At 41.8% G+C, this 25778-nt stretch overlaps 1 protein-coding gene across 1 annotated transcript in view; it reads right to left on the reverse strand.

Annotated features, from left to right (window-relative positions):
- LOC145787766 (testisin-like) overlaps window positions 1-25778 on the reverse strand; it is a 51501-nt gene that overhangs the window by 10943 nt on the left and 14780 nt on the right. Inside the window, exons 9-12 of the mRNA XM_082599586.1 lie at window positions 10334-10491; window positions 9298-9455; window positions 5704-5848; window positions 5005-5052 (exon numbers count right to left, since the gene is read on the reverse strand). Coding sequence (XP_082455712.1) covers window positions 5005-5052; window positions 5704-5848; window positions 9298-9455; window positions 10334-10491 — 509 coding nt within the window. The remainder of the gene's footprint in view (window positions 1-5004; window positions 5053-5703; window positions 5849-9297; window positions 9456-10333; window positions 10492-25778) is intronic.

Below are 25778 nucleotides of genomic sequence, written 5' to 3' on the forward strand. Positions count from 1 at the left end.
TTGGGAATCTTACGTTACAATTTTCCCACGAAGAGATTATGGTTTACCGCTGTGACCAACTAGAGATTAATAACTATATTTGATATATTTCGCTCTGTTTAGCTTATTGCTTAGTATTGAGCACTTTTTGTAGTAATAATGGTATTTATTGCTTAACCAATTTTTAAATGTTGTGATTTATCAATCATGCTGCAGTGCATAATCGTAAACTTTCACAGACCCCTGAAAACTCTTCGCGGACTCCGAGTTGAAAACCACTGCATTATAATCATCGTTTCAATTCGTCTATATTTGTGTGGTGTCAACAATGCCTCTTACTGATTGTTCCAGACAATTGTTCACCTAATCAAACGTCATATAAAAACCGTTCAGGTCTACTGAATTTTACGTCATGGAAATTCCTAAAACATGAGCCAAAATTGCACCATCGTTCGTAAGACTTGTGTCAAACCTGTTTAAACATGAAACATTGCATGAACACCTGTTTGAATTGCGTGACAATGTTTTTCACTATTGCGTCACAGTTACTGTCTACGTGCATTTGAGATATCGCAAATTATTCTAGTCATTCGTGAAATGGTTGCTTGAGAGTTAGTCGCACATTTAACTGTTTGCTTAGTGCTTGCCAGCTGGATAAAATTTCCGTCTTTTACCAAGTAATCTGTTCTGTAGTGACAGTTTTAGAGGCGTACGGTGTTGCGTTCCATTTTCGATAGCCGCGGGCTAATTTTACAGGAATACACTTTTGAATAGACGTTTCAAAAGAGTGTTTATTTGTCGGTCATTACATACAGACGAACGGATCCGGGAACTTTATGTTACAATTTTCCCACGAAGAGATTATAGTTTACCGCTGTGACCATAAAAAATAAAAGACGAGTTCTTCTCAGTTGGTAGGTCAAGAAGAAATTAAAGCAAACTAATAAAAGAAGATCTTGTTGGTTGGTAGTCTACAGAAGCAAAAGAAAATTAAAGACTTTTCTTCTCAGTTGGTACTGAAGAACTTCAAGTTAATAATTAAAGGCGTTTCTTTGTTGGTTCTGAAGAAAAAACAACATTGACATTCATTTGAAGAAAAAAGATTAAAGACAATCGATCTGTGCTTGAAGATTCAAGTGAACGAATCCAAGCAAGTTTTGTGGAACTTTTGGACTTCATTCATATACCCTTACATCTACGGTATTGTGCATTTAAATTATTTTTGTATTTTTACAGTCTTTGTAGTTAAGTTTTTTATAACTTAAATTTGTGTGTTTGTGTAACTCAATTTTTTAATTGTTAAATTTAGCCCCAACATTTAATATGTCTACACTCGGTGGCGACAGGGACTCGGCCGCCGTCGACTCGACTGAGTTTAAGCCTGATGATGTTCTTTGCGGTCGGGCAGGCCATTCTGGGGAGGGACCCAGTAACGATGAGGCTAAGTCAGTTCGAGAGGCCCGGCATCTTAGACGAGATATTTTGACTCAAATTGGGGAACTTTCTGTAGCCTTAGGTTCTTTGAGTGATAAGCAGGAACTGTTAATTTTTAGATCTAAGTTCTCTACTTTGGAAGAGGATTTACGGCATTTCCATGCTCTTTTGACTAAAATTTTTAACTCTGCAATCTTGGCAGAACTTCGTGATAGGGTAGATCCCGAATTTAACTCGTTGAAAAATAACTTCGAACAAAAAGAAAGTGAGTTCTCAGATATGTTAGATGCTGACATACATCCTGAGGATAGCGCCTCAAATGTAAGCACTAGGATGTCAAGGAGCTCGTCACGAATAATTGCACAAATTAACCTACAGCTAAGACGAGAGGAGCTCCAGATACAAGCCGAGGCCGAAGCGAGAGCTGCTGAGGCCGCCGCGAGAGCTGAGGCCGAAGCGAGAGCTGCTGAGGCTGCCGTGAGAGCTGAGGCCATACGAGCTGAGGCCGCCGCGAGAGCTGAGGCCGAAGCGAGAACTGCTGAGTTCGCACTCAAAGACGCTCAGTTGAGGGCTGAACAACGTAAAGACGTAGTTTTAGCTGAATATTGTTCAGAGTTGGGCTCCCGGCGTAGCTCTAAGAAGGGATCTTCTAGGCATTCCAGAAGTGAGCATCAATCTCGGTTAAATTTACATAACCTTTTCCAGACACCTGTTCAATCTGTAAGTGGTCCAGTCCAATCCACACGGTTTCCAGCTGTTTCAGGAGGTCTCGGGGCCGCGGCTAAGGGTCTTCCGAAGGCTGTAGAGCCAAGGCCTGCGAATTACAACAGAACTCTTCCCCCAGAGCGTACAGGTCACGGGGCCGCTGATAGCAGTAATGCTTTGCCCCCTTCAAAGTTTTCTGCGCCGCTAGGTTTTAATCGCCCAGCTACACGTAATTTGGGTGGTTGTGAGAGGCGTGTCGCGTCTACTGATTTTAACGTTTGTGAGGATCTTGATCGTGCTGTGCACGTGACTGAGCCCCCTCAGCCCCTTAAGGAATATAGCTTGTCTTCTCCCGCTAAATCGAGTTCTCAACAGCAGGATTGCTTTTTTGAATACCAAAATAGTAGGACGTTTTTCGATAAGGCGGCCTTGATTGGTTACGATGGTAATAATATGCCATTTATCTTCTTTAAAAATCGTGTTACGGCCTTAATGGCAGCTTCGCCTTTTAAAGGAACTCGTTTGACTTTGTTGCAAGCAGCTTGTGTTAGAACAGCTGCTCAAACGATTGCTAATTTGGTTTCTGACACTCCTGGCTTGTCAGAAGAAGACAGGATAGAAATGTCGTTAGCTCGCTTGTCCCAACGTTTTGGGGTTCGTGGAGGTCTTTTCGCTGAACCGGAAATTAGAAAGTATCGCTATGGTAGCAAATTGACTTCGACCTCTTCCAGTGATCTGAAAGAGTTTAAAGATGAATTGTGGCAGTGTCTGCTTTACGCGCAAGCTTATGGTCAGCGTGACAAATTGGAAGGACGTTTTGTTTTGGATTTGGCTAAGCGACTCCCGTTTGACGCTAAGCAGCGTTATCTTGACTTTTTAGGTGATCAGTATGGTGGCACTGATGAGCCTACTTTTCAGAGTTTGCTTGAATTTGTAGTACGGGAGGAAACGCGCAAGTCGACTGATTTTAGCATTATGCTAATGGGCGATTCTGGTGAGTCGCAGCATTTTAAAAAGTCTGGCAAAGGAAAATTGCCTTCATGTCCGGTTAGGCAGACGTCGGTAAAGCCCCATGATAATGTGATTTCAGGGAGTTCGCAGTACTCGACTGCTGTTGGCGCACCGCGCGGTGGTGTGGCCAGACGTAGAGACATACCGGCATGTTTTTATTGTTCGTCACGTGGTCAAGTTGAATATCATTTTTTGTCTAATTGTAAAGAATTTTTGCGCTTGACACCTAAAGATCGGAGAGATGTCATTGTGAAAGCTGGCAAATGCTTGAATTGTTTGCGCCAGCATATGGTTAGGGATTGCGTTCATGCAAACAACTGTCGTCAATGTGGCCCTAACAACGATAGGAAACACTATTTTCTTCTGCATGATTTTTATGTGACGTCACGTGATTCTCTGGATTCGGTCGGCAAAGGTGATGCTGGTGCCAGAGTTCCTGTGCGTATAATGTTAAGATTGGAAATGTTAAAGCAGCTTTTAACCGCGTTACTGCTGCTCGTGTTTTGAATCCAATGACTGGCAAATCGAAGTTGGTGTATTGTCAGCATGATCCTGGTTCGCAGTTGACTTTTGTTTCGAGTGATTTGGTCTGCGAACTTGGCGTTAAACCTTATGACAAAGCGTCGTTTAAAATGGATACTCTGGCTGGTCAGAAACCTACTTGTGCTAACCTTGTAAAACTCAACATCCAGTCGTTAGAGACAGATGAACTGTTTTGTGATATAACTTCGGTGGTTAACCCAGCTTGGGCTGACGATGTTAAAACTTTACCGCATAAACAAGATTTAAGTGGTTTCCGTCATTTTCATGACGTGAATATGTTTCATTTGAATGATTGTAGTACTGTAGATGTACTGATTGGCAACGACAACGCTTATTTGATGTGTGCTAAAGAAGAGCGTGTTGGTGAGAATCTTAGTGAACCACATGCTTTGCTCACTCCTCTCGGTTGGTTGGCTTGTGGTGGTAAGTCACCCTTAGATGAAAGCGTTGCAAATGTGTGCAGAGTGCAGACGTCTTCAGAGTCGGATGTCATCTCTGGCTTTCAGCGTAAAATTGAGTCTCGTGATATGGAAATAGCAGACCTGAATAAAGTCATTCAGGATTTGACTTTGCAAAATGAAACCTGTAAATTGTCTCGCAATAATATTTTGGCTAGAGAACTTGTCGAACCGAATATTGAGTTGAAAGATGGTCGATTTGAGATACCTGTACCGTCGAAGGAGTGTTTCTTTTTCGGTCATTACATGCAGACGAACGGATTTGGGAATCTTATGTTACAATTTTCCCACGAAGAGATTATGGTTTACCACTGTGATCACTGATGTATACCAGTCAGTCGAGAATCTTCAATTTAGCAGGTTTAAATATCCCTGTCACAAGTTGAACATCAAAGTAGGCTACGTTCTTTTGGCTTAAACAAGTAACCCACGTAAAAAGTCCGCCATTTTTACATTGATTCAACGGCTGCAGACGTTGAATCAATGTAAAAATGACAGATTTTGCTGTCTGGGAAGCTATGCCACAAACTGTTGTTGTACATTATGATAATCCGACGTTTCCGGGATCATTAACATTTGACTTCCGTGAGAAAGAGATCAAATGGTAACTTGGCCTACTAGTTTAGCAAATGACCGAACACAAGGTCACATTTGTGTAAACAACTAAGCATACAAAATAAAAATCACTAAATGAACTACTCTGTAGTACAAAAATAAATAAATAAAAGCCTAACATGAAATTAAATACAATAATAATAATAAATAACAAGTGCTATTGTTAACTTTATCAAATTTTATTAATCATTGAACAAACGTAAAACTTCAATGGTAGTCTTCAAATGGAGAAAAGTCACATTTAATTAGGTTAACTTACTTAAGCACTGAGAAGAACTAGGTGTCGTTGTTAGATCAAGTCCTGTAACTAGGATTATAAGAAAAATATTAAATTTTGGAAACGGTCTGTGTTTCTCACATGATACATTTATATAAACCCTGGAATATAAACTACTCTAACTCGCAATTTTTTACAGTTTTAATCGTAAGCCTATTAAAAAAAGGTGAAAGTTACCCAAAAGCTTCTACTTGACCATTTTAGTTACATATTTGCAAACAGCTTGACAACTTTTCTTAGGCTGAATAAAATATTATTGTTCAATTTATGTAATGCTTCACCAATTTTTTTTTGCTGTGAACAAATGGTTTAGTATTTTATTTTCAAGAATTGCATAGCACGCTTACAAAATTTGTACATTTGTGTGACATACACATTACACATCATACACAATACATACACCCACGCACTAGGACACATAGGTTGGGAAGACTAGAAAAAGATACTTGAATGAGTGACGGTAGGAGTTATGTTCAAGTAAAAAAATTGGATATTTAACGAGAAATTTGTGTTGCTTTGTTACCAGTGGCGTTTCAACAAGAATACGTCACACCAAGCACGATACATTTATTAGTGTTGAGATTATGACAGACTGGATATTAATTCCACATAACACAAAAGTAGCGCCTTCTATAAAAGATACTTGGCTCCTCAGTTATGTTGATGACAAGTAAGACTTACCATTTTCTATCCATGGAAAAAGATTTCCCACAGAAGCGTAAAATCCAGGACTGGATCCGCAAACCTGATCTCCGTAAGACGTCACACCGACTTGATACCACGTTTTCTCTTTCATCAAGCAAACTAAGGGGCCACCGGAATCACCCTAAACGCAATTTTGCAAAGGGAGCGTTCAAATATTACGTAACGCTATCGAGGGGGAGGAGGGGTTATGAAAAGCGTTACGTTAGCGTCACATCGGGGGGGAGGGGTTCAAGCAAAACGTTACGTAACGCTTACGAGTACGGTAGTTTATTTGTGCTGGCTTGTATCGTCGTTTGGATACTAAATTAAGCTGAAATCATATCCAACAGCACCTATTCAGCACCAACAAAATCTCTATCAAGTATCAATCAACTACGGTACTGTAATTCCCGTAATTCCAGACAGGTTCTAAGTGCTCAAAAGCTTGCATTGCGAAATTGCAAGGCAGCATTCTTACATCACAAGGCTTGCTTTGATGTGAGTGAACAACATTAGGGTTGCCAGATGGCCTTTTTTAGGCCAAATTCCGAAAATCTGGCCTTTTTAAATTGCAGTTGGCTTAAAATAAATTGATGCAAATAAAGCCAGAAAATCTGGCCTTATTTGGCCCTTTTTATGGCTGCAAATTTTGACTGGTTTAGAAAGTATTATTTTAAGTAACTTGCAAATAAAAGTATCACTTATCATCACTTTAAAAAGCAGTGGTTTTCAACCTTTTTGGTGGAACGGAACCCAATGAAACATTCCAAAAGCTCGAGGAACCCTGTTCAATAATTTAATTACCTTATGCAAAAAACATCATTTGATTAATAAAATTAAATTAAAATACTCATGTTCAGATTTATTTATGTATAATAAAAATAAAAACTGTAAAAAACCTAATAGCCTACTGGCAAAACAAAACGACACCGCAATTTCACCCACCGGTGTACAAACGAACTGTCTGAAAAAACTCCTTGAAGCAAAGAAAACATGTCGACAAAATTTGGCGGGAAAGCAAAAAGTTGAAGGTTATCGCAACACAAGAAAACAACGAAAATTCGAGATCGCAGCGAACGTGTTAAAGTGTAGCAAATTTATTAATAGTGGCAAACCTAATCAATATTTGATTACATTTGAACAATATGCATATAATAATATAATAGACTCTCGGATTTGAATGTAAACTTGCGGAACCCCTAGACTTACTGGCGGAACCTTACGGTTCCGCGCAGTGGCGTAGCCAAGGGGGGGTTTTGGGGGTTACAACCCCCCCTTTGGCACGCGTGTGATGTCACGATATTGAGAATGATGCTTTCAGTCTAAAAAAAAATTGCCTAATTTTAAACAAAATTGCATTAAAAGAGCAAGTTTTGCCAATACCAAACATTCAAACATCTCAGCCAGGAATTAGCAACAAGAAAACACAGAGACTTAGCTTTATTTCCGAAAAATGCCGAAGAAAACATGATCTTATCCTTTTGCTATGCTACCGGACAGCACTATTTTACAGGAATATTCCTACCCACATTTTTGTTGAAAATCCTCTCACCCCCCGCCGCTGGGTGGTCAAAACCCCCCCTTTCAAAATTCCTGGCTACGCTACTGGTTCCGCGGAACCCTGGTTGAAAACCACTGAACTATATCCGTTTTAATTACTAAGTAGAGACATAGAGAGTAGAGAATGTGTTAGCTGTGGACAGGGTAGTTCTATTGAGTTGAACCTGGTGAGCTACTAAACGTTTTCAGTAGGTAGGCTACATAACGTTTTAATTCCAAAAAAAGAATAAGCTATAGCTAAAATTTCATGTCTCAAACGTAAGCTTTATAGGTGCATACAAACCAAGATATTTTATCAGCACGTGTTTTCACGTCATAATTTTGATATAAACTGGCAAAACGGGCTTTGTAATGGAAAAGCGTCACATGGGGGAGGGGGGTGACAAAACGTTACGTTGGCGTCACATGGGGGAGGGGTGGGACAAAAATTCGGAAAAACAGCGTTACGTAATATTTGAACGCTCCCAAACTGAGATGTTGTATTTGCCGACCGAAGCTTAGCGTTAGATTAAAGCAGAGTCCTGCAAAATATTTTCAACTACGATTAAGTTTCACGAAGGCGGTTATAGTATCATGGTATCTTTAGAAATCGGACAATTATGCAGCTTTTGAGTCATGTGACTATAACTCCCAACCTACATAGCTGAAAACATATTTCTAACTTGATAAATGAACTTACACACCGGTTCAAACATACGTCAAGTTGAATGCGATTCCTTATTTCGAATCGACTTATTTTCATATTAAACCTTTAAGTAATATTAATAATAGTGTTTTCATACAAAGCAGTGTCCATTACAGATATACGCTGATATACGATCATTTAGAGACAGTTTAATAGAAATCTAAATAAGGAGCTGCAGAGCTGTTAAGGGAATATTTGCGCCTAGTACCAATGAGACCCTAGGACTCCAAATCAAAACACATGTCAGAAAAATAATACGTGCTGGTTTCTTCAAGTTCCAAGACCCTTAAAAAGGTTTCAGGCCCTAAAAATCATCCAGGCCTCGTGTTCCAAAAGTACCCTCTGGACGCCCCTGTCAACGCTACTGGAGTAGGCTACTGTTCTTGAAATGCGTTGCTTAAGCGCACAGCCTGAGCGTTGAACAAGCGTCTTCAGAACATAGTTTTTGTGAATCTGCTGTGTCACTCCAGAGATTTTAAGAAAATCTTTTTGAACGTAAATTACGTAAACTAACTTTGCATAAAACCGTAGGCTAGCTAAACCATAAAAATACAGCATACAATATAACCTACAGAGAAAGTGGAAGGTCCCGTCTCAGCCAGAAAATCGGTTCTTTTTTCACTGGTTAACCCTTTGAAGGTTGGGGAGGCCTCAATTTAACTTTTTTGTATCAACAGTTGTATCTCTAAAACCACTGAGGCTGCGACTACGAAATTTCTTGACTTTTCTTAACTTTTATTCACCTCTATTGAGCTTAAATTTTGAGCAAATAAAGGTTATAAATTGAGAGATATAAGGCATTTCTCAGCACATCCTCTGAAATATTTCATATTCTGTTGTTCAAAATGTTCCCACCAGCTGGATGAAAGTCATTAATTTGGCCCATGTCTCGTTAATCCTAATTGTTTCAAAGCGTGAAGGGAATTGGCTGTATGTAAAATTATGTAAAAAAAAATTTAATCAGAACATTGAGCGAATAATGAAGAACACTGCATGTTCTTCATTACTCTACCAAAAAATAATGTGTAAACTCACGCTACAATTGCTTTAATCGCAAAATCATAAGTCACCTCAACATTTCAACGTATATGAGCAGTTCTAAAATTCACATAGTTTTAATTTTCGGATATGCTCAGCGTGAATAATTTTGCAAAGTGAATCCCAAATTTACAGAGATAACAGAGATATCACTCCTAAAGCATAAGAAGAATCGACAGCCCCCCCCCCCCCCAAACTGAGCAAGACTCCAGGAGCCCAACCTTCTAAGGGTTAAACGTGTACAGACGGTGAATCAATGTAAAAAAATGATTTCTGTTTGAAATTTTTCATGCGAGAACGAATCTTACTTTGCAAGTGTCAGCATTAGGCCAGGCTCCTGCGCAGATCAAAGAGTAAGGCATTTGCAGACGACCGGAAAGTTTGCGATACATCTTGCTGCAAAAATCCCTTCCTGGTAGCATCAATCTAACTTGTCGCAGCGTAGGTGAAGTAGGTGCGTTTGTTCCTGTTAAGTAAAATATTACTTTATTAATTTGTTATTGTTAAAAGGTAAAAATAAAAAGATTAGCTGATACTCAGTTATTGAGCTTTGAAGAAGGAGAAGATAATGTTCACATTGCACTCAGTAGTTGCACCAACGTAAGTAGGTGCAAATACCGAGTGCAATGTTGGCCTGTTTCTTTTTTCATTTAGCAACTATGCTTACCCAATTTATTGCACCCTGGGTAGAATTAAACAGTATTTTTCAAAAACCATTCGGAGACCGGAGTCAAACTATTAGAAATGCATGATTGGACAACAAACGCTTATTTGATCGTAGTCAAAGCCAGATGCAGCTGCCATGTTTGCAATAAAAACAAAACTCTTTGTTTGGCTCGAGTCAGCAGAAAAGGAATTGTAGGTTTTTATACTCCAGCAGTAGGACAGCAGGCTAACGCGTCGGCAAGGAAACTGCGTAAAATATAAAAAGCGAAACAAGTCTAATCAGTTGTAGCTTAAAGGCTGTTTTGAGTTCACTTAACCACAATTCTTACACAGACAATGCCTGTTTCTGTGGTCTCACACCCATTTGTTTACATTCATCTTCTGATTTGGATTAATTTTGAATCTTTATTCTCGGACTGACATAGCCTTGGATAGGTTATTTCTGGAAGTTTCGCATACATGTAGAGACTTTGAACTACTAACAAAGGGCCGGTTACCGCGATTAACAGAGTAAAGTTTCTATAGTTGTTTTCTGTGAGCTATAAATCCAAATATAAATCCATATAAAATTGTTGCGCGAAAATTAAAAAAAAAAAAAATCCATATAAATCGTATAAATATATAAAACGTATAAATCCAAATGGTTTTAAAGAAGTTGGACTGCTTTAAATAGTTCACCTGTTTGTCCCCATCCCGTTGCTACGCATATAGACCCATCCTGGGGCAAATTGGCCGAACTTGAAAGCAAGCAGATGGGCTGGATGTAATCGTTATAAACCATCTTCTTGTCCAACTTTAAAAGGGCAATATCATTCCCCAACTGCGGTTTACCACGTCTGTAAAAAATGAGTTTCATGTGTGGTCAGACAACTAAACGTATCAAACGTTTTCTGAGAATTCGTATGCTTGGTGGTTAACATTTCCAGCTCTGAATCAGTAGACGTGGGTTTGCTGCCATGCTGGGTCACATCAACGACTTTTTGTAATGTTATTGAACCTTATTTTACTTTAGCACTCATCAAAAGGAATGGGTTCAGGCTATTTATGTACTGGTTGCTCTGATATTGTGTGCTCTGATATCTGATATTGTGATTTGTAAAACGTCAAAAGCATTACCCATAGCAATGTTATAAAAAACCTCTAAGTAACCTACTTTGTAAAATTAGGGACATTAGGCCGAGATCACGCGCAGCTCCGCTTTTCCGGCCACGTTAGAAGAGTCAATTGACAATTTTTTAAGCTTCGCCACAAGCTGCTTTCAACAACAAACCTTCAATTACAAACAAATTCCACCATCTTTATGTAACCCATAAAAGTAGGGCTACATTATTTTGTAAATTAAAAAAAAGACCAAAAAAACGTAACTCTTCTGGTGTAGCGAACAAGCCAAAAGCGGATGTAGTTTCGCATCTCCTTGAGCTAAAATCCTTTTGTAGCCTACAGTGAACACGGCATCATATTATAAAACTAAGGTAGCGTGTTGTGAATGCAAGTAACAGAGTTCCATTATAAACTGCTTGATAAATCATATACATAGAGATGGTTGATGATAAACAAAAACAATTGTATATGTCTGTGGATAAACAAAAAAGGAAATAGCGCGTAAAAAGTGATTCAATCACTTTTCGTTGCTTCTTCGCACTTTTCTTCGCTAATGTTGTAGATCGTGCTGAACGAAAATAAAGATAAAGGTATAGGCTATGCAAGATTTCCTTGGGGATTTGCAACAGAATCAGTGACACAAACTGCACTATATACGAAGCCATACAATACAACTTACATTTATACAAAATGTACTGTAGCCTACAGTATAGCCTACAACAGGGGTGTGCAATAGGGTGGGCCAAAACTGGGCGTTTTTCAAATTCATCTTTTAATCGCTTCAATAAATTGGTAAACGTTTCCATTTTCTATATGGTTAACGATGGCAAAAAATTTTTTTTTAATAAAAAAGCTTTTAGGGTCCCGCAAACGCCTCAAAGTGCCCCAATTTTGTTAAATTTCGTAAAAAAAAAAATGATTAAAACGCCAATTATACCATCTAAATTATTGCCAATCGTTCTTATACTTGACAAATATATGGAGCAACTTGATACACATCATGTAAAAAAAATTTGATTAACATGGCTCAAATACTTAGTGAGATATTCATGTTTAAAGTTTTGAAAATTTCAACCTCATGGTGGCGCTATAATTTTATATTTCCTTTAATAACTGGTGACACACTAAAGCCACCGACACATACAAGGTATCAATGGAAAGGTAATTAGCACGGCTAAGCGATTGTGTATTGAACTTGGTCATGATAATGTTTGATGACGTCATTATGACGTAATATATTGGAAATTGAGTTCATATGAACGATTCATTTGCCTTTTACAGTATACCGAATTCTTAAAGTACAACTTTTAATTAGTGATATTTTCTTCCCAGTTTAAAGTAACATTTTCTTTTGAATGCAGGTAATCGGAAGTACGTGGTTTTTAATTATACACTTATACAGACAGTAATTGATACTAATGCACAACACTATAAGTCAAGAAATAAGCCAAAGTTTTTTTGGTTACTCGTTCAGATGCAGTAGCTGCAGATCGTTGGAATTTTCTAATTGCATCAATCACTTTATATGTTGCTTGTAGCTGCTTTACATTTTTTGGCTTTGTAGGACCATGAAGAGATGTTGTCATGCCAAGTGCTCTTTCGGCACAATCATTTACCACTGACAGATGCTTGACAACAGATACGGTATATTGATAGTCTGGTGATTCAGGCCATTTAAACGCTGACAGTTTTAGCAACTCTTCATTGAAATGTAGAAGATCAAAAAATCTATATTTGTCGGTCCCAACAAAATCTTTCAGTTGCTTATTGGAAAATGAAGAGCATTGTGGCATCTCCTGACTTTTTGAAGAGGTTTTCATTTGTATTTCAACAAAGCTGAGCTCATTGCTTCTTTGGTTGAGCTATCCACTGATGTATCGAAAAGAGCAAGACCTACCAGCCGTTCACTCAAGTACCAAGTGTGATCTTGAATCTTATCTAGATCAGGTTGGACAATCTTTAAAAACTCATAGGGCAATATTTCTTTAGCACTGCAGATTTCCTCTAGTGCTGCTTTGATGAAAGCCAATTCATTTGAGGGAGCTTTGGAAGCAAACATGCATGTTAGCTACGCTTTGGCATAGTAAACGCTGTAGAATGTAGAATGTTGCCAAACTCCGAACAGAGTCTATGTCATGGGCAAAATATGGCTTAAGCATTGCTAACTTCATAACGTAGAGAACTTTAGACATCCATCTTGCATGATGGTAGGCAAACGGTGTCCGCAGCTTAAATGGCATATATTTTCGTGGAAGAATACCACCAAGATACACGTAGCAAAGTTGGGCCGTTTCTAAATAATCATGCCTTAACACTGTGTCATTTTCCAACCAACTTTTCAAAAATTGTTTAGCTTCTTCAATGTGGCGGAATAAAGTGCGTGAAAGTTTCTTCTTATCCAAGAGTTCGAGATTTTGTGTACGGTATCTGTATTAATATCATTCCAAGCAGAACACAGCTTCTTAAAAAGTGGTTCATAAGGTGCTGTGCTCTTCTTCTTATCTCCAGTTGTAGACAATTTTCCGAGGACGGATTCACTTGCTGCGCCACAAAGCAATTCGTAAACATGATGTCGGCAAGCTAATTCCAACAGTACATGAGGTAAGGAAGTTTCCAAGCGTTTCACAATGCCAAATTTTACACCACTATTAACTGCGGTAGTGTCAAATACGCATGCGATTATTTTGTTTAGTTCTATCCCCTTTTCTATTAGCAGATTAAGAATTTTGGAGTGCTCTTCAGCTGCAGATCCATTTTTCACAGGTACTATTCCGAGTAATATCTCGTCTCCCTTAGAAGTGGTTAGTAGCACGGCCATTCGCTCCTCCACAGTGAGAGCTTTGAATATTTTCCCGTCCCAGTATAGTGTGAAAAAGTCAGTACCGTAGCTGCAGCAAGTTCATTAGCTAAGAGATTTGTTTCTGCTTCAATAGAAAATATAATCCGCTTTCGGCGTACAGTAGCCTATTTACAGAAAGAATTTTGTTAAGACTATTTTCTGATGTCGCGGCTGCACCTACCATTTCAAACACTTGTGTCACGATTTCTTTCTATCTCTTACCAGGAAAAAGACTTGGAAAGGTTCAATGACGTAGTTTAATGGGTCAAACCGAAAAGCAGTCAATTAAATGTCGAATAATTCTACTAGCGAAATGATAATCTGACTTCTTGAAGAACTTTAACGAACGGCTTCTCAAATAACTCTTATTTCTGCATCAACTACCAATCCACAACTCATAGCACAACTCTCATAACCAACTCAATAATAATCATCATAATAATAATAATTCCGCAAACTACACCACTATTTATAGAAAGTTGTTTCGGTCTAGTAACATCGAGAAGGTTACGTAATGTCACATTGTTCTGTCAAGTTGCAATAAATGTCAACAAGCAGAAGCTTAAAGAAGTCTAAAGAATGTCACGTAGGAGTAGAGGACTGTTACATAATACAGATTTCGTAATCAGAGGTCCATTCGTAAACAACCTTGTGACATCATGACAAACGATATTGGCAATTGTGAAAACAACAGAACGTTCCAGATACAGAATGATCTAGAATTACGTTGCAGAACAACGACTTCACAATTAGAAGTTACTACTGGTCATTGACCGATAATAACATACCGCTCAAGAATTTTATAATGAAAACAGCACATTCTGTCAAGACGCAAAGCAGCCCGACGCGAGGCCTTGCACATTGATTATGACATACGCCCCCCTTAGAATATTGTTGCAAACAATATAACAACACAATCAATACAAAACATATTACAAAATAATTAATTACTCAATAAAACAGTTCTCATAAGTCTATCGTTGCATGATCTACCAACGATAGCTTTACTCAAAACAATAGTCACGTTTACTGTGAAAGTCTCCAACGTCCTCAACATCTTCATTGCATCGGCGAGCGAGATGACCCATCTTCCTACATCGGAAACACCTCCTCTCCGGACAGTCCTTGGCCAGATGACCTTCTCTGTGACAGTTGTAGCAAGCCTTTTCATCAAAAGGGCAGCTCCTGGCTATGTGTCCAATCTCTCCACATCGGTAGCAGTAGGTGTCACGGCAACGTCTATTTTCCGAATGTCCGCCGTCAGCAACGCACTCCCTGGCGAAGTGTCCGCGTCTACCGCATCTATAGCAAACTCCAAATGGTCGTCGCCTGTCTCTTTCCCTCGGTTCTTCGCGCTCATTGTATCCATGACCGTGAGATCGTCGCTGATTATCTGCAGAACAATCTCGAGCAAAGTGACCATTCTTGCCACAAGAATAACAAGTAACTTCAGAATTTCTCTCAATAACATTTCCGATTATAAGATCAACTAAAGAGTTTTGTAAACATAACGCTTTCACAGTCCCACTACAATACGGAGTTTCGATATATATCTTCGCTAACGGTCCTTGGATTGAAGTGTTATTTATCGACATCACAATTCCAGTTTTTCCCGTTAACTGACTGTCTTTAACCAAATCTCTCCTCACCATTATACCCGTAGAACCAGAATCACGTAAAACTTTTACCTTTTTGTTTCCAACTTTTCCATCCACTACTGGCAGGTAATCTTCAGGTATTATTTTTCTGCAAACATCTTCATCCGGTTTCTCCTCCCCAAGCGTGGGTTCAGGAATCATTAACGCACAACCGCATCGATAAACGTCCTCTGTGTTTTTCTCATTCTTTCCAGACTGATTGGAAAGAGAAAACGACTTGTCCTTGCATTCCTTCGCTTCGTGTCCTTGCCTATTGCAACGATTGCACCACTTCCTCGATTCCTGATGATTTCTGTTAGTCTTCCTCCGGCAGTTAACAGACTTATGATCTAAGCCATTACAATTAAAACAACGTACTTCTCTTGGAACCGCACCTCCTTTAAAATTATTTGTTTGCTCCTCGTCATTATCGCATGACAACGTTTCTTCAGTCGACAACTTCTCATCATGAGCAACTAAGTACTGTTCTGCCACACTGGCTATTTCTTCTAGATTCTTTGGACTTCTCTCCATTAGATAAACAGACAGATCTTTTGAACATGAATCTGTGAATTGTTCCTTAACCATAAGGTTTGCCAATCCGTCCAATAATTGTTCGGCCGCCGAAAGTTCAAACCATTTTAACAAAAGGTTTCGTAAACGTTCAATAAATTGACCTGGGCTTTCGTGTCGTTCAGGCTTTGCCTCACGGAATCTTTGACGGTATCCATGCTCGGTAAAATTGTATCGTTTTAACAGAGCTAACTTCAATCTGTCGTAGTTCATGGCTTCTTCTTGCGAAAGTCTTGAATATACACCAAGAGCTTGTCCCGATAATAACATGCTTAGCTGGGTAGCCCACGTCGACTTCTCTAATTTGGCTATTGTAGCATATCTTTCAAATCTTAACAAATAACTATCCAACTCATCTTTTTCTTCAACAAATGATGGCAAATCTGGTCGTCTAACTTGCGCCACAATAACATCTCGAGCATTATCATTAGTAGAATTAGATCGCTCACCAATGTCCAGCTTTTGTCTTTCTAATTTAAGTTTTAACTTTTCCAATTCATATTGCGCTCTTCTTTCTTCAGCTTCTGCTTCGTACTGCCATTGAGCATGTTTTTCTTCAGCTTCTCGTTGTGCTTGTTTTTCTTCAGCTTCAAGTTCTGCTTTTCTTATTTCACGAGCAGCTCTTCTATCTTCTCTTTCGTCAGCTTCTCGCTGAGCTTTTTGGGCCATTATCTTGTGATACTCCTCCATCACAAACTGAGACTTCTCATTACCAGTCAGCCCCATTCGTTCAGCCATGCTTCCTAAGTCTTCAATCATCTCATGTTTGACAGTATCCGCCATCTTGACATTAATTTATTATTCTTTCAATAAATCTTCGGTATTCTTCGGTTTTTCGGTTAAATCCTTTTTCGGTTTATTCTTTTTCGGTAATCCCGGACGAGCCCCCAGAATGTCACGATTTCTTTCTATCTCTCACCAGGAAAAAGACTTGGAAAGGTTCAATGACGTAGTTTAATGGGTCAAACCGAAAAGCAGTCAATTAAATGTCGAATAATTCTACTAGCGAAATGATAATCTGACTTCTTGAAGAACTTTAACGAACGGCTTCTCAAATAACTCTTATTTCTGCATCAACTACCAATCCACAACTCATAGCACAACTCTCATAACCAACTCAATAATAATCATCATAATAATAATAATTCCGCAAACTACACCACTATTTATAGAAAGTTGTTTCGGTCTAGTAACATCGAGAAGGTTACGTAATGTCACATTGTTCTGTCAAGTTGCAATAAATGTCAACAAGCAGAAGCTTAAAGAAGTCTAAAGAATGTCACGTCGTCGTCGTCGTCGTCTCAGCTTCTGGGGCCGAGGGTCTATCCTTTTACCACCCCAGATTCACGATGTTCCCGGACTACACTGGAAGGCTGCTAGAGAGCAGCCAGTCTTTAGTTTCATCATCCATGACGCGCAGACCTTCCACTCCGTTAGGTGGCTTGAAGATGGTACAGTCATTGATGATGTGGTCTGCGGTCTGTTCCTCGGCACCACATTCACAGGAGGAGGAAGAAGCCATTCCCCATTGGTGCATGGTTGAGCGGAAAAGGCCGACGCCCGCACGGAGACGGCCGAGGCGCACCCACGCCCGTCTCTGTAGTGTCAGGCCGATTGGGCGCGCGTCGGCGTCGGGGATGAATGAATGGAGTCTGGTGGTGCTTGACCTCCATTCAGAATTCCATTTATGGTCCGCCCAAGTAGCCGCAGAGATGTCTTGTTCATCAGCTTCGTTGATCAGAAGCCGAGCGGCTGGCACGAATGGGTGTCTTGATTTCAGTCGGCGGGGGTGCCCGTTTGGGAAGGCAGAGATCTTGTGGTGGAGAAGATGACTAGGCTCCAGTGCCCGTCGACCGAGGGACAGAGTGGCTTCTTCGCGACGAAGCTCAGCAGGTTGGATGCCAGCGAGAATGGGGAGATTGTCCAATGGTGTGGGACGCAGGCATCCGGTCACTGTGCGCAGGGCGCTGTTTATGGCAGTGTCGATGTTGTGGCAGTGAGCACTGCGGCACCAGACAGGTGCACAGTACTCTGCTGAAGAGCAGACAAGGGCTAAGGCCGCTATTCGCAAAGTGTCAGCCCTCGCCCCCCAGCTAGAGCCTGCCAGGCGCTTCAGCAATGCAGCGCGGGATGTCAGTTTCTTGCGCAGTGACACCAAATGGTGGCGGTATGTGAGCGATCTGTCTAGTGTCACCCCAAGGTACCTTGGCTCGGGGCAGAAGGACAGAGGTTTTCCGTTATTGTGGACATGTAGCTCACGATCAGCTTCCCGATTGTGTAGGTGGAAAGCTGCCGCCACAGTTTTGGTTTCGCTGAGTTTCAGTCGCCAGTTCTGGAGATAAGCTGAGATGGTTTGCATGTCCTGGCTCAAGGTGTCTTCTAGATCTTCCCACGACTTTGTGGAGTGGAGAACCGCCAGATCGTCCGCATAAGCGCATCCCGCGGAGACCGTGGCCGGCAGGTCGCGGGTGTAGACGTTGAAAAGAAGTGGAGCCAGGACCGATCCCTGTGGGACGCCGTTTTTCAGGCGTTTCAGTCTGCTTCGCCGTGGGTTGCCGGTGGTGAGGGTGAAGCTTCGATTCCTGACAAGTTCCATAATCATATGGACCATATGTCGGTCAGGAAGCAGGCGAAGCAGCTTGTAAGTAAGGCCGCGATGCCATACGGTATCGTAGGCAGCTGTGAGATCTAGAAAGACAGCGCCGGCCTTCTTTTTTGCCTCAAAGCAGTCCTCGATGTCTTGGGTCAACAGTGTGACCTGATCTACAGTGGATTTTCCGCGCCGAAACCCAGCTTGCTCTTTTGGAAGGAGCGGGTCGATGATTGGGTTGACGCGGGCATAGATCAGTCTTTCGAGGATCCTGAAAGGAACACAGAGGAGGGATATCGGACGATAACTCCTTGGGTCCTCTGGTGGCTTGTGAGGCTTAGGGATCGCAACTACTAAAGCTCTTCTCCAGATTTTTGGGATTGTGAGGTGGTGCAGGCAGGAAGAGAGGAATCTACGTCTGAATGTCACGTAGGAGTAGAGGACTGTTACATAATACAGATTTCGTAATCAGAGGTCCATTCGTAAACAACCTTGTGACATCATGACAAACGATATTGGCAATTGTGAAAACAACAGAACGTTCCAGATACAGAATGATCTAGAATTACGTTGCAGAACAACGACTTCACAATTAGAGGTTACTACTGGTCATTGACCGATAATAACATACCGCTCAAGAATTTTATAATGAAAACAGCACATTCTGTCAAGACGCAAAGCAGCCCGACGCGAGGCCTTGCACATTGATTGTGACAACTTGCCTGTTTGACAAAGAATATTTGGCTGCCAGGCTGCAAACTTGGGGTGTAAGAACTTGCTTTTTCTTGGTTTCCGTTGTCTTGCTTGTTTTTGCCGAAAAATTCCCCACGTAGGGTTGATCCAGATCTTCTCCAGTTTCTTCTGAAGAAGTGGGCTACTGGATTGCAACAAATCTTGCGGAAGTGGTGTATCTAAGCTAAGCAACTTTAAGTTTACGTTTTATACCTTGATCTTGTCTCGTTTTCTTTCTTTTCATTTTTATTTGCTCTTGAATATCTAAAGAACCCAAAGTGACTTTTCGATTTTTACCCCGGATTGCTTCAAGATAATTCCAGTCCTCCATTTTCTTAGGGTTGGTAGACGTTCTCAAATCGTTTTCTACGTTTTTCTTAACAACCCATAGTGTATCTTGCAGATCATTTAAAAATTTCTTTCTGTTTTCTCTTTCTTTTCCTTCTCTGTGTTTGCATTTTTTCAAATTTTCATACCGGTCTGTCAACTTTGTGACCATGTAAGTTATAGCATCTATGGTTTTAAGACCGATTCCTGTTTTCCTCAACCATTGTTTAATATTTTCGTAAACTAGAATTATTGCTTCTCGTTTTGGGGAAGTACCTTTAGATTCTTCTTGCTTAATTGTGTGATAACCATGGAACTGAAGAAAGACTTCTTTCCCACATGGAGGATACTTTCCAATAAATCCAAGTCTATGGGCACCAGCGTTGAGATTTAGCAAAGGTTGAACAAAGACGGTTATTTTTCTTGAATGTATTAACAAAAGAAAAATGATCGAATCGCAATTTCTGCAACAAAATACACACAACGTAAGATTGTTAAACTCAACACTAGAACTAGAACAAAAGAAGCTGTTGTTCGCTAGCCTGCCAGAATGAAATGATACGAATAAAACAGAGTACTGCCTCGCGGAGTACACGTGACAAAAGGAGTGCAGAAGTAATCAAGGAAGCATGCTAACTGCAGGCATTTGTGCATCCCCCCCAGCTCGTAAGGCGAAACTGTAGACTTACGAGCTCGACCCCTTGATTACCCATTGACCAGAGGATGCGTCTAAATCCAATGCCGGCCGTCGGGACCGCGTGGAACGGCGCAAAACAGGCGATTTTTCAATGTGAGGGACTCCACTTGTGGGTTCGGTTGGTTCCACTGAATCGAAAGGTAGCGGCTGCTTTGGAGGTTCAGGTGAGTGCTGTGGCTCACAAAGCTTCGGGCTTGAGGCTGGTGTCGGGCGGGTGAGTGCAGGCGGACTGTGATCTGCATCGAGAAGCAACATCGGAGATTCTCCAATTTCTGGGCTAGGGCCTATTTCGTGATGCGGAGGGTGGGGAGGGCAGTAGTCCGTTTCAGGAGGCTGGGCAAAAGAAGATGATGGGAGGCTCTGTGGGTGAGCAATGATGTTTGGTTGAGGAGGGATGGGATCGGCACATGCTTTAGTATGTGGAATTACTCGCAAGAAACGTCGATTCCGTTTTGTGATTCTGCCCGACCCGTCAACTTTCACTACATATTTGTCATGCGGCAACGTTTCGACAACCATTCCCACTTTGTCCCATTTTCGAGGATAGTTGCCGTTTTGGTTTTGGATAAATACGCGTTTTCCACATTGTAAGGTACGTAAAGGACGAGTATGCTGAGACAGCGCCTTATCGGTTCGACCAGCTCGCAGGCGAAGGGCGTCTTCCTTTGCCTTCCATGTATCCCGCCATGTACGACGAATGTGACGATTGGAGAACTTGACTAGGCGGTTTACAAAACCGAATGCGTCGCGCAGAGGGTGACCGAACACGATCTCTGCTGGAGAGATGTCACAGTCAGGATCAGGTGTGTTTCGCAACTGTAACAATGCACGTAAGAAGGAATCGTTGTTCAGGTCTCCGTTTGGGCTCACATTAGTCATGAGCAAGCGTTTTACAGTTTTGACAGCCACCTCAGCTCGACCATTAGATTGAGGGAAGTAAGATGACGATATGCGGTGCTGCACACCCCAATTTTTAAGAAAGAGTTCAGTAACGGCAGCCGTAAATTCGGGACCCCCATCTGTAGATATTTCCTCAGGAACACCAAACGTGGCAAAGTACGAGCGCAAGAGTTGAGTCAAAGCAGCTGCTCCTGCGGCACTCGATCCTGATGGCGTGGCAAATACATCCGACCACCCAGAGAATCTGTCCCCAATGACCAAAAAGTGACGGCCCCCATAGTCAAAATAATCTGCAAAAATTTTCTCAAATGGTGTAGCTGGGGGATCACATGGCGTCGGGGGAGGAGCTGCTTGAGATGGAGCATTACGATTACATGAAGTACACGAGTCACGAATAGCATGGATATCATTAGTCATACCGGGCCAAAATACTATAGCACGTGCCCGGCGTTCCATGGCAGACACACCTTGATGACCAGCATGCAACGTTGAGAGTACTCTAGGCCTAAGCGATGGTGGTACAACAATACGATCATGATATAGAATAACGTCGTCTTCAACAAAGAACCCGTCACGATAGGGGAGATATGGGCGAATGTCGCCGGTGTTGGGAAAGGTGAATCCCGTTTCAATAGCTACCATTAACTTGCTAAGGTTTGGATCGGCGGCTGTTTCCCGAACGATTTCAGGCCATTGCAAGCAAAAGGCATGGGCGGCATCTGCCTGTATGGCAGTAACCAGCGCCATTTCTGCTACATTATTTTCTGCACACGACGCTACAGCAATGAGATCGCATGATACTGGGTGACGTGAGGCAGCATCGGCTGCGCAGTTGGTTGTGCCAGGTAAGTGTGCGATATCAAAGCGCCACATTAGTGTACGCTGTTTTAAACGAAACAGGCGAGTGTTAGTGATTTCGTCCAACGTACGGTCACCGAATATTTTTACCAATGGCTTATGATCCGTTACAATAACCAAATTATCACAGCCTTGCGTAAAATACTTTGTCTGTTCTAGGCCCCACGCAACTGCTAGGGCTTCGCCTTCTATGGGAGCATAACGTCGTTCGGCCGATGAGAGGAATCGGGATCCTGCAAGAGTCACTTTCCAACCTGATGAGCAGCAGTCCGGTATAGTGGAAGCACATACGCAATGTTTTTGGAGAAGGAAATATCCGATGCCTTTGTTGGACCAGTCAGGGCGCAAACATGTTCGACGGCAGGGGTCAAAGATTTCTACCCCATGGCGAATAGCATCAACGATTGCCGATTTGGAGGCGGCAAATGCGGAATCCAGCTCCTGAGACCATTCGAACTTATGCTTTGGGCTAAGGAACGGCTTGAACGGTGCCATTAGGTCACGCAGTTGAGCATAGTTTCCTACTTGGTTGATTAATCCGAACCAGCTGCGTATGTCTGTGATATTATTCGGGACTGGAAATTCTTGGATGGCGAGCAAGTATTTAGGGAGGGGCTCGACCATTGCTTCTGAGATACGGAATCCAGCGAAATCTACGGTGCGTTGGGCAAATTGAAACTTGTCAGGGTTAAGGACAATGCCCGCCCGTCCCACTAAAGTGAGGAATTTTATGGTTCGCCACCAATGTTCCTCCAGTTGGCTATCATAGAACACTGTGTCGTCGACACAGCGTTCTTTGCGCACAAAATCAGTTAATATGGTATTGAAACGGCGATTGTAGCCATCCCCAGAGGATAGGAATCCTTGCGGTGCCCTAGTGTAGCGCCATCTTCCAAAGGGAGTGATGAAAGTTGTGAGATGCCGATCAGAAGGACGCAGTGGAACACTGTGATAGCCGTTCCATGCGTCAGTCACCGATTTCCAAGTGTTTCCGGGGACACGACGGGACAGCTGGAATGGAGCTTCGGAGGCGAAGGTTTCTCTCTGGCAGAATTTGTTTAAGGGGGACAGGTCGACAGTACGGCGTGGTGAGCCATCATTTTTGCGTGTGATAACCATGCGATGACACCATGTGGTGGGTTCGCCGTGGGGGACTTTTTCAAGGATTCCCAGAGCCTCGTCGCGGAGGAGATCAGCGTGTACTTTTTCTTGCCAATGCAAGGGGATAGACGCTGGTGTATGAACGGCCACTGGTTTCGCGTTGGGGTCAACATGTATTTCTATGGGAGGACCAGCCATACAATGTAGCGCGCGGTGCGGGCAAGTGTTGAAAGTGGATGCGGCGTACCTCTGGAGTAGCCAGTTTGCCATCTTGTCATTGTTTTCAGGTGTGCATGGGAACGGAAGCTTGGTTGGGGGAGCTGGAACTGCACCACGTTGAGGGCAAGTGCACGACTCCAGTTGCTTGCTGGGTAATGTGCATCCACCGTTGACAAGTCTGACGACGTTGATTTCTGGTTCGATAAGATTGTGCCCCAATTCTTGCTTGATCTGATGTTCCCCTAGAGTTGGGAACTTCGGGGATAGGGCACCTAAATGCAATAGTGTGTCATGAGATAAGTATAACTTGTCAACGTCTGGACTGATGTAAATCATGCACCGACGTTCAACATTGCAGCCGTGCGCTGTACCCCGAATGATGGCACGAAATGCTCCTGTAATGGAAATAGTAGAGCGATTTGCAGCTATTAGGTTTGGTGCGGGTACAAGGGTCTCTTGTCCAAAGCCGGATTGCACAAAGTTCTTCAGTGACCATACATTTATTTGGGCACCAGTATCTGCGATTGCTGTTACTTGTGCTATCACGCTAGTGTACCTGCCTTGATGACATGAGTCATCCATAGATATGTCTACCCGAACTGTGGGATGTTCTCGCATGCGGGATGGTGTCCAATGCCCTTTTTGGAATGTGTGGTGAGGACCACGAATTGTTGAGAACATTGGGTCTCGGGCTGCGATGTCAGTTTGTGTTGAGGCAAATGTGCCTATTTGAGGTACAGTAGGTGCTACACAGAGTGCTCCGACTGATGCATCTTTAGGAGGAGCGCCCCATTTGTTTTTATGACGAGATGACCGAAAGCATTCGAGACAAAGGGAATAAGGCGTAGTGTTCCAACCTCTGGGGCCTTCTCTGTAACGATTGAATAATCTATTGCATTTAGGGCAGTGAGTTTTTTGTGACCAATTGGGAGAGGAAGGTGCTGCCTGGATGTGTCCACGGTCTCTTGGAATAGGGCTTTGGCTTTTCTTGCGCTTGAACGTCGACACTGCCGAAACGTCATGAGATGGTACCGCATTGCGAGCCATTTCTTTAATCTCGACAAGGGCGATGATATCGTTGATGGGAATCGACAATACTTTGTCCATTCCCATCATTTCGCGACGAATCTCACTGTCCGAAATTCCACTGAGTAGTGTGTCGCGGATCATGTGATCTGTATAACTAACTTTCAGCCCGCAGGAACATTTCGTAGTGAACGCACATATATCCGCTTTTCCTCGAGCACGAGCTGCAAAAGCGCGAAATTTTTCGTCGCGCATTTGGTGCATCGCCATAAACTCTGACCGTAACACCCCTGTGGCGACAGGTATAACGGCCAGTTGTCGCATTGCAAGCAAAAGTTCATCTACAGGTTTGCTCACTGTCTCAGCGTCAGCTTGGAGAAGGCTGTCCCCTAGGGCTTGGCCGGTACATTGAAATAACTGGACTGAAGCTGCTTCATCAGAAATGCTGCAACCTTCTTTAAAAGCCTTCCATCTTCTGGTGAACACGCTCCATTCTTCTGGAGAAACTCCAATATCTACAGTAGGTCGATTTAGCTTCGGGCCAAGGTTTACGGGCGCTGGAGCGTTGCGCGTCGTAGCAGCATGACTGTACGTGTGACTTTGCAGCACCACACAAGCAACCGCTTCGGGCACGTCGGCTGTTTCAAAATTACAGTTGGGAAAGGCGCATGTTATCACCACCATTCCACAAATTTCTTTAAATTAACCTTATCCTATTGCGATTCGATCATGAACAAAGACGGTTATTTTTCTTGAATGTATTAACAAAAGAAAAATGATCGAATCGCAATTTCTGCAACAAAATACACACAACGTAAGATTGTTAAACTCAACACTAGAACTAGAACAAAAGAAGCTGTTGTTCGCTAGCCTGCCAGAATGAAATGATACGAATAAAACAGAGTACTGCCTCGCGGAGTACACGTGACAAAAGGAGTGCAGAAGTAATCAAGGAAGCATGCTAACTGCAGGCATTTGTGCAAAGGTGATTCGTCAATTAGCCATAGTTTTTTTTTTGAATACATTTTATTTGATTAATTGCAGAAAGGCTATTCTAAATAGTATGACGTCATAGCGACGTCATCAAATATTAGTTTGGCCAAGTTTAATACATGATCGCTTAGCCTTGCTAATTACTTTTCCATTGATACCTTGAATGTGTCGCTAGCTTCAGTATGTCGCCAGTTACTAAAGTAAATATAAAACTACAGCGCCACCATGTGGTTGAATTTTTCAATATTCAAACATCTTTTCCACATGAATATCTCACAAGGTATTTGAGCCATGTTCATCAAATATTTTTAATATGCTGCGCATCCAGTTGCTTTATACGCGCATCAAATATGAGGAAGATTGGTGGTAATTTAGAAGGTCTTATTAGCGTTTTTTTTGCGAAATTTGACAAAACTGAGGCACTTTGGGGCGTTTGCGGGACCCTTAAAAGTTTTTTAATCAAAAAATTTTTTTAACATCGCTAATCATATAGAAAATGGCAACTTTTTCCAATTTATTGGAAAGAAATT

The sequence above is a fragment of the Aplidium turbinatum genome, chromosome 18 (genome assembly GCF_918807975.1).
Source record: "Aplidium turbinatum chromosome 18, kaAplTurb1.1, whole genome shotgun sequence".
In the NCBI taxonomy this organism is placed as follows: domain Eukaryota; kingdom Metazoa; phylum Chordata; class Ascidiacea; order Aplousobranchia; family Polyclinidae; genus Aplidium; species Aplidium turbinatum.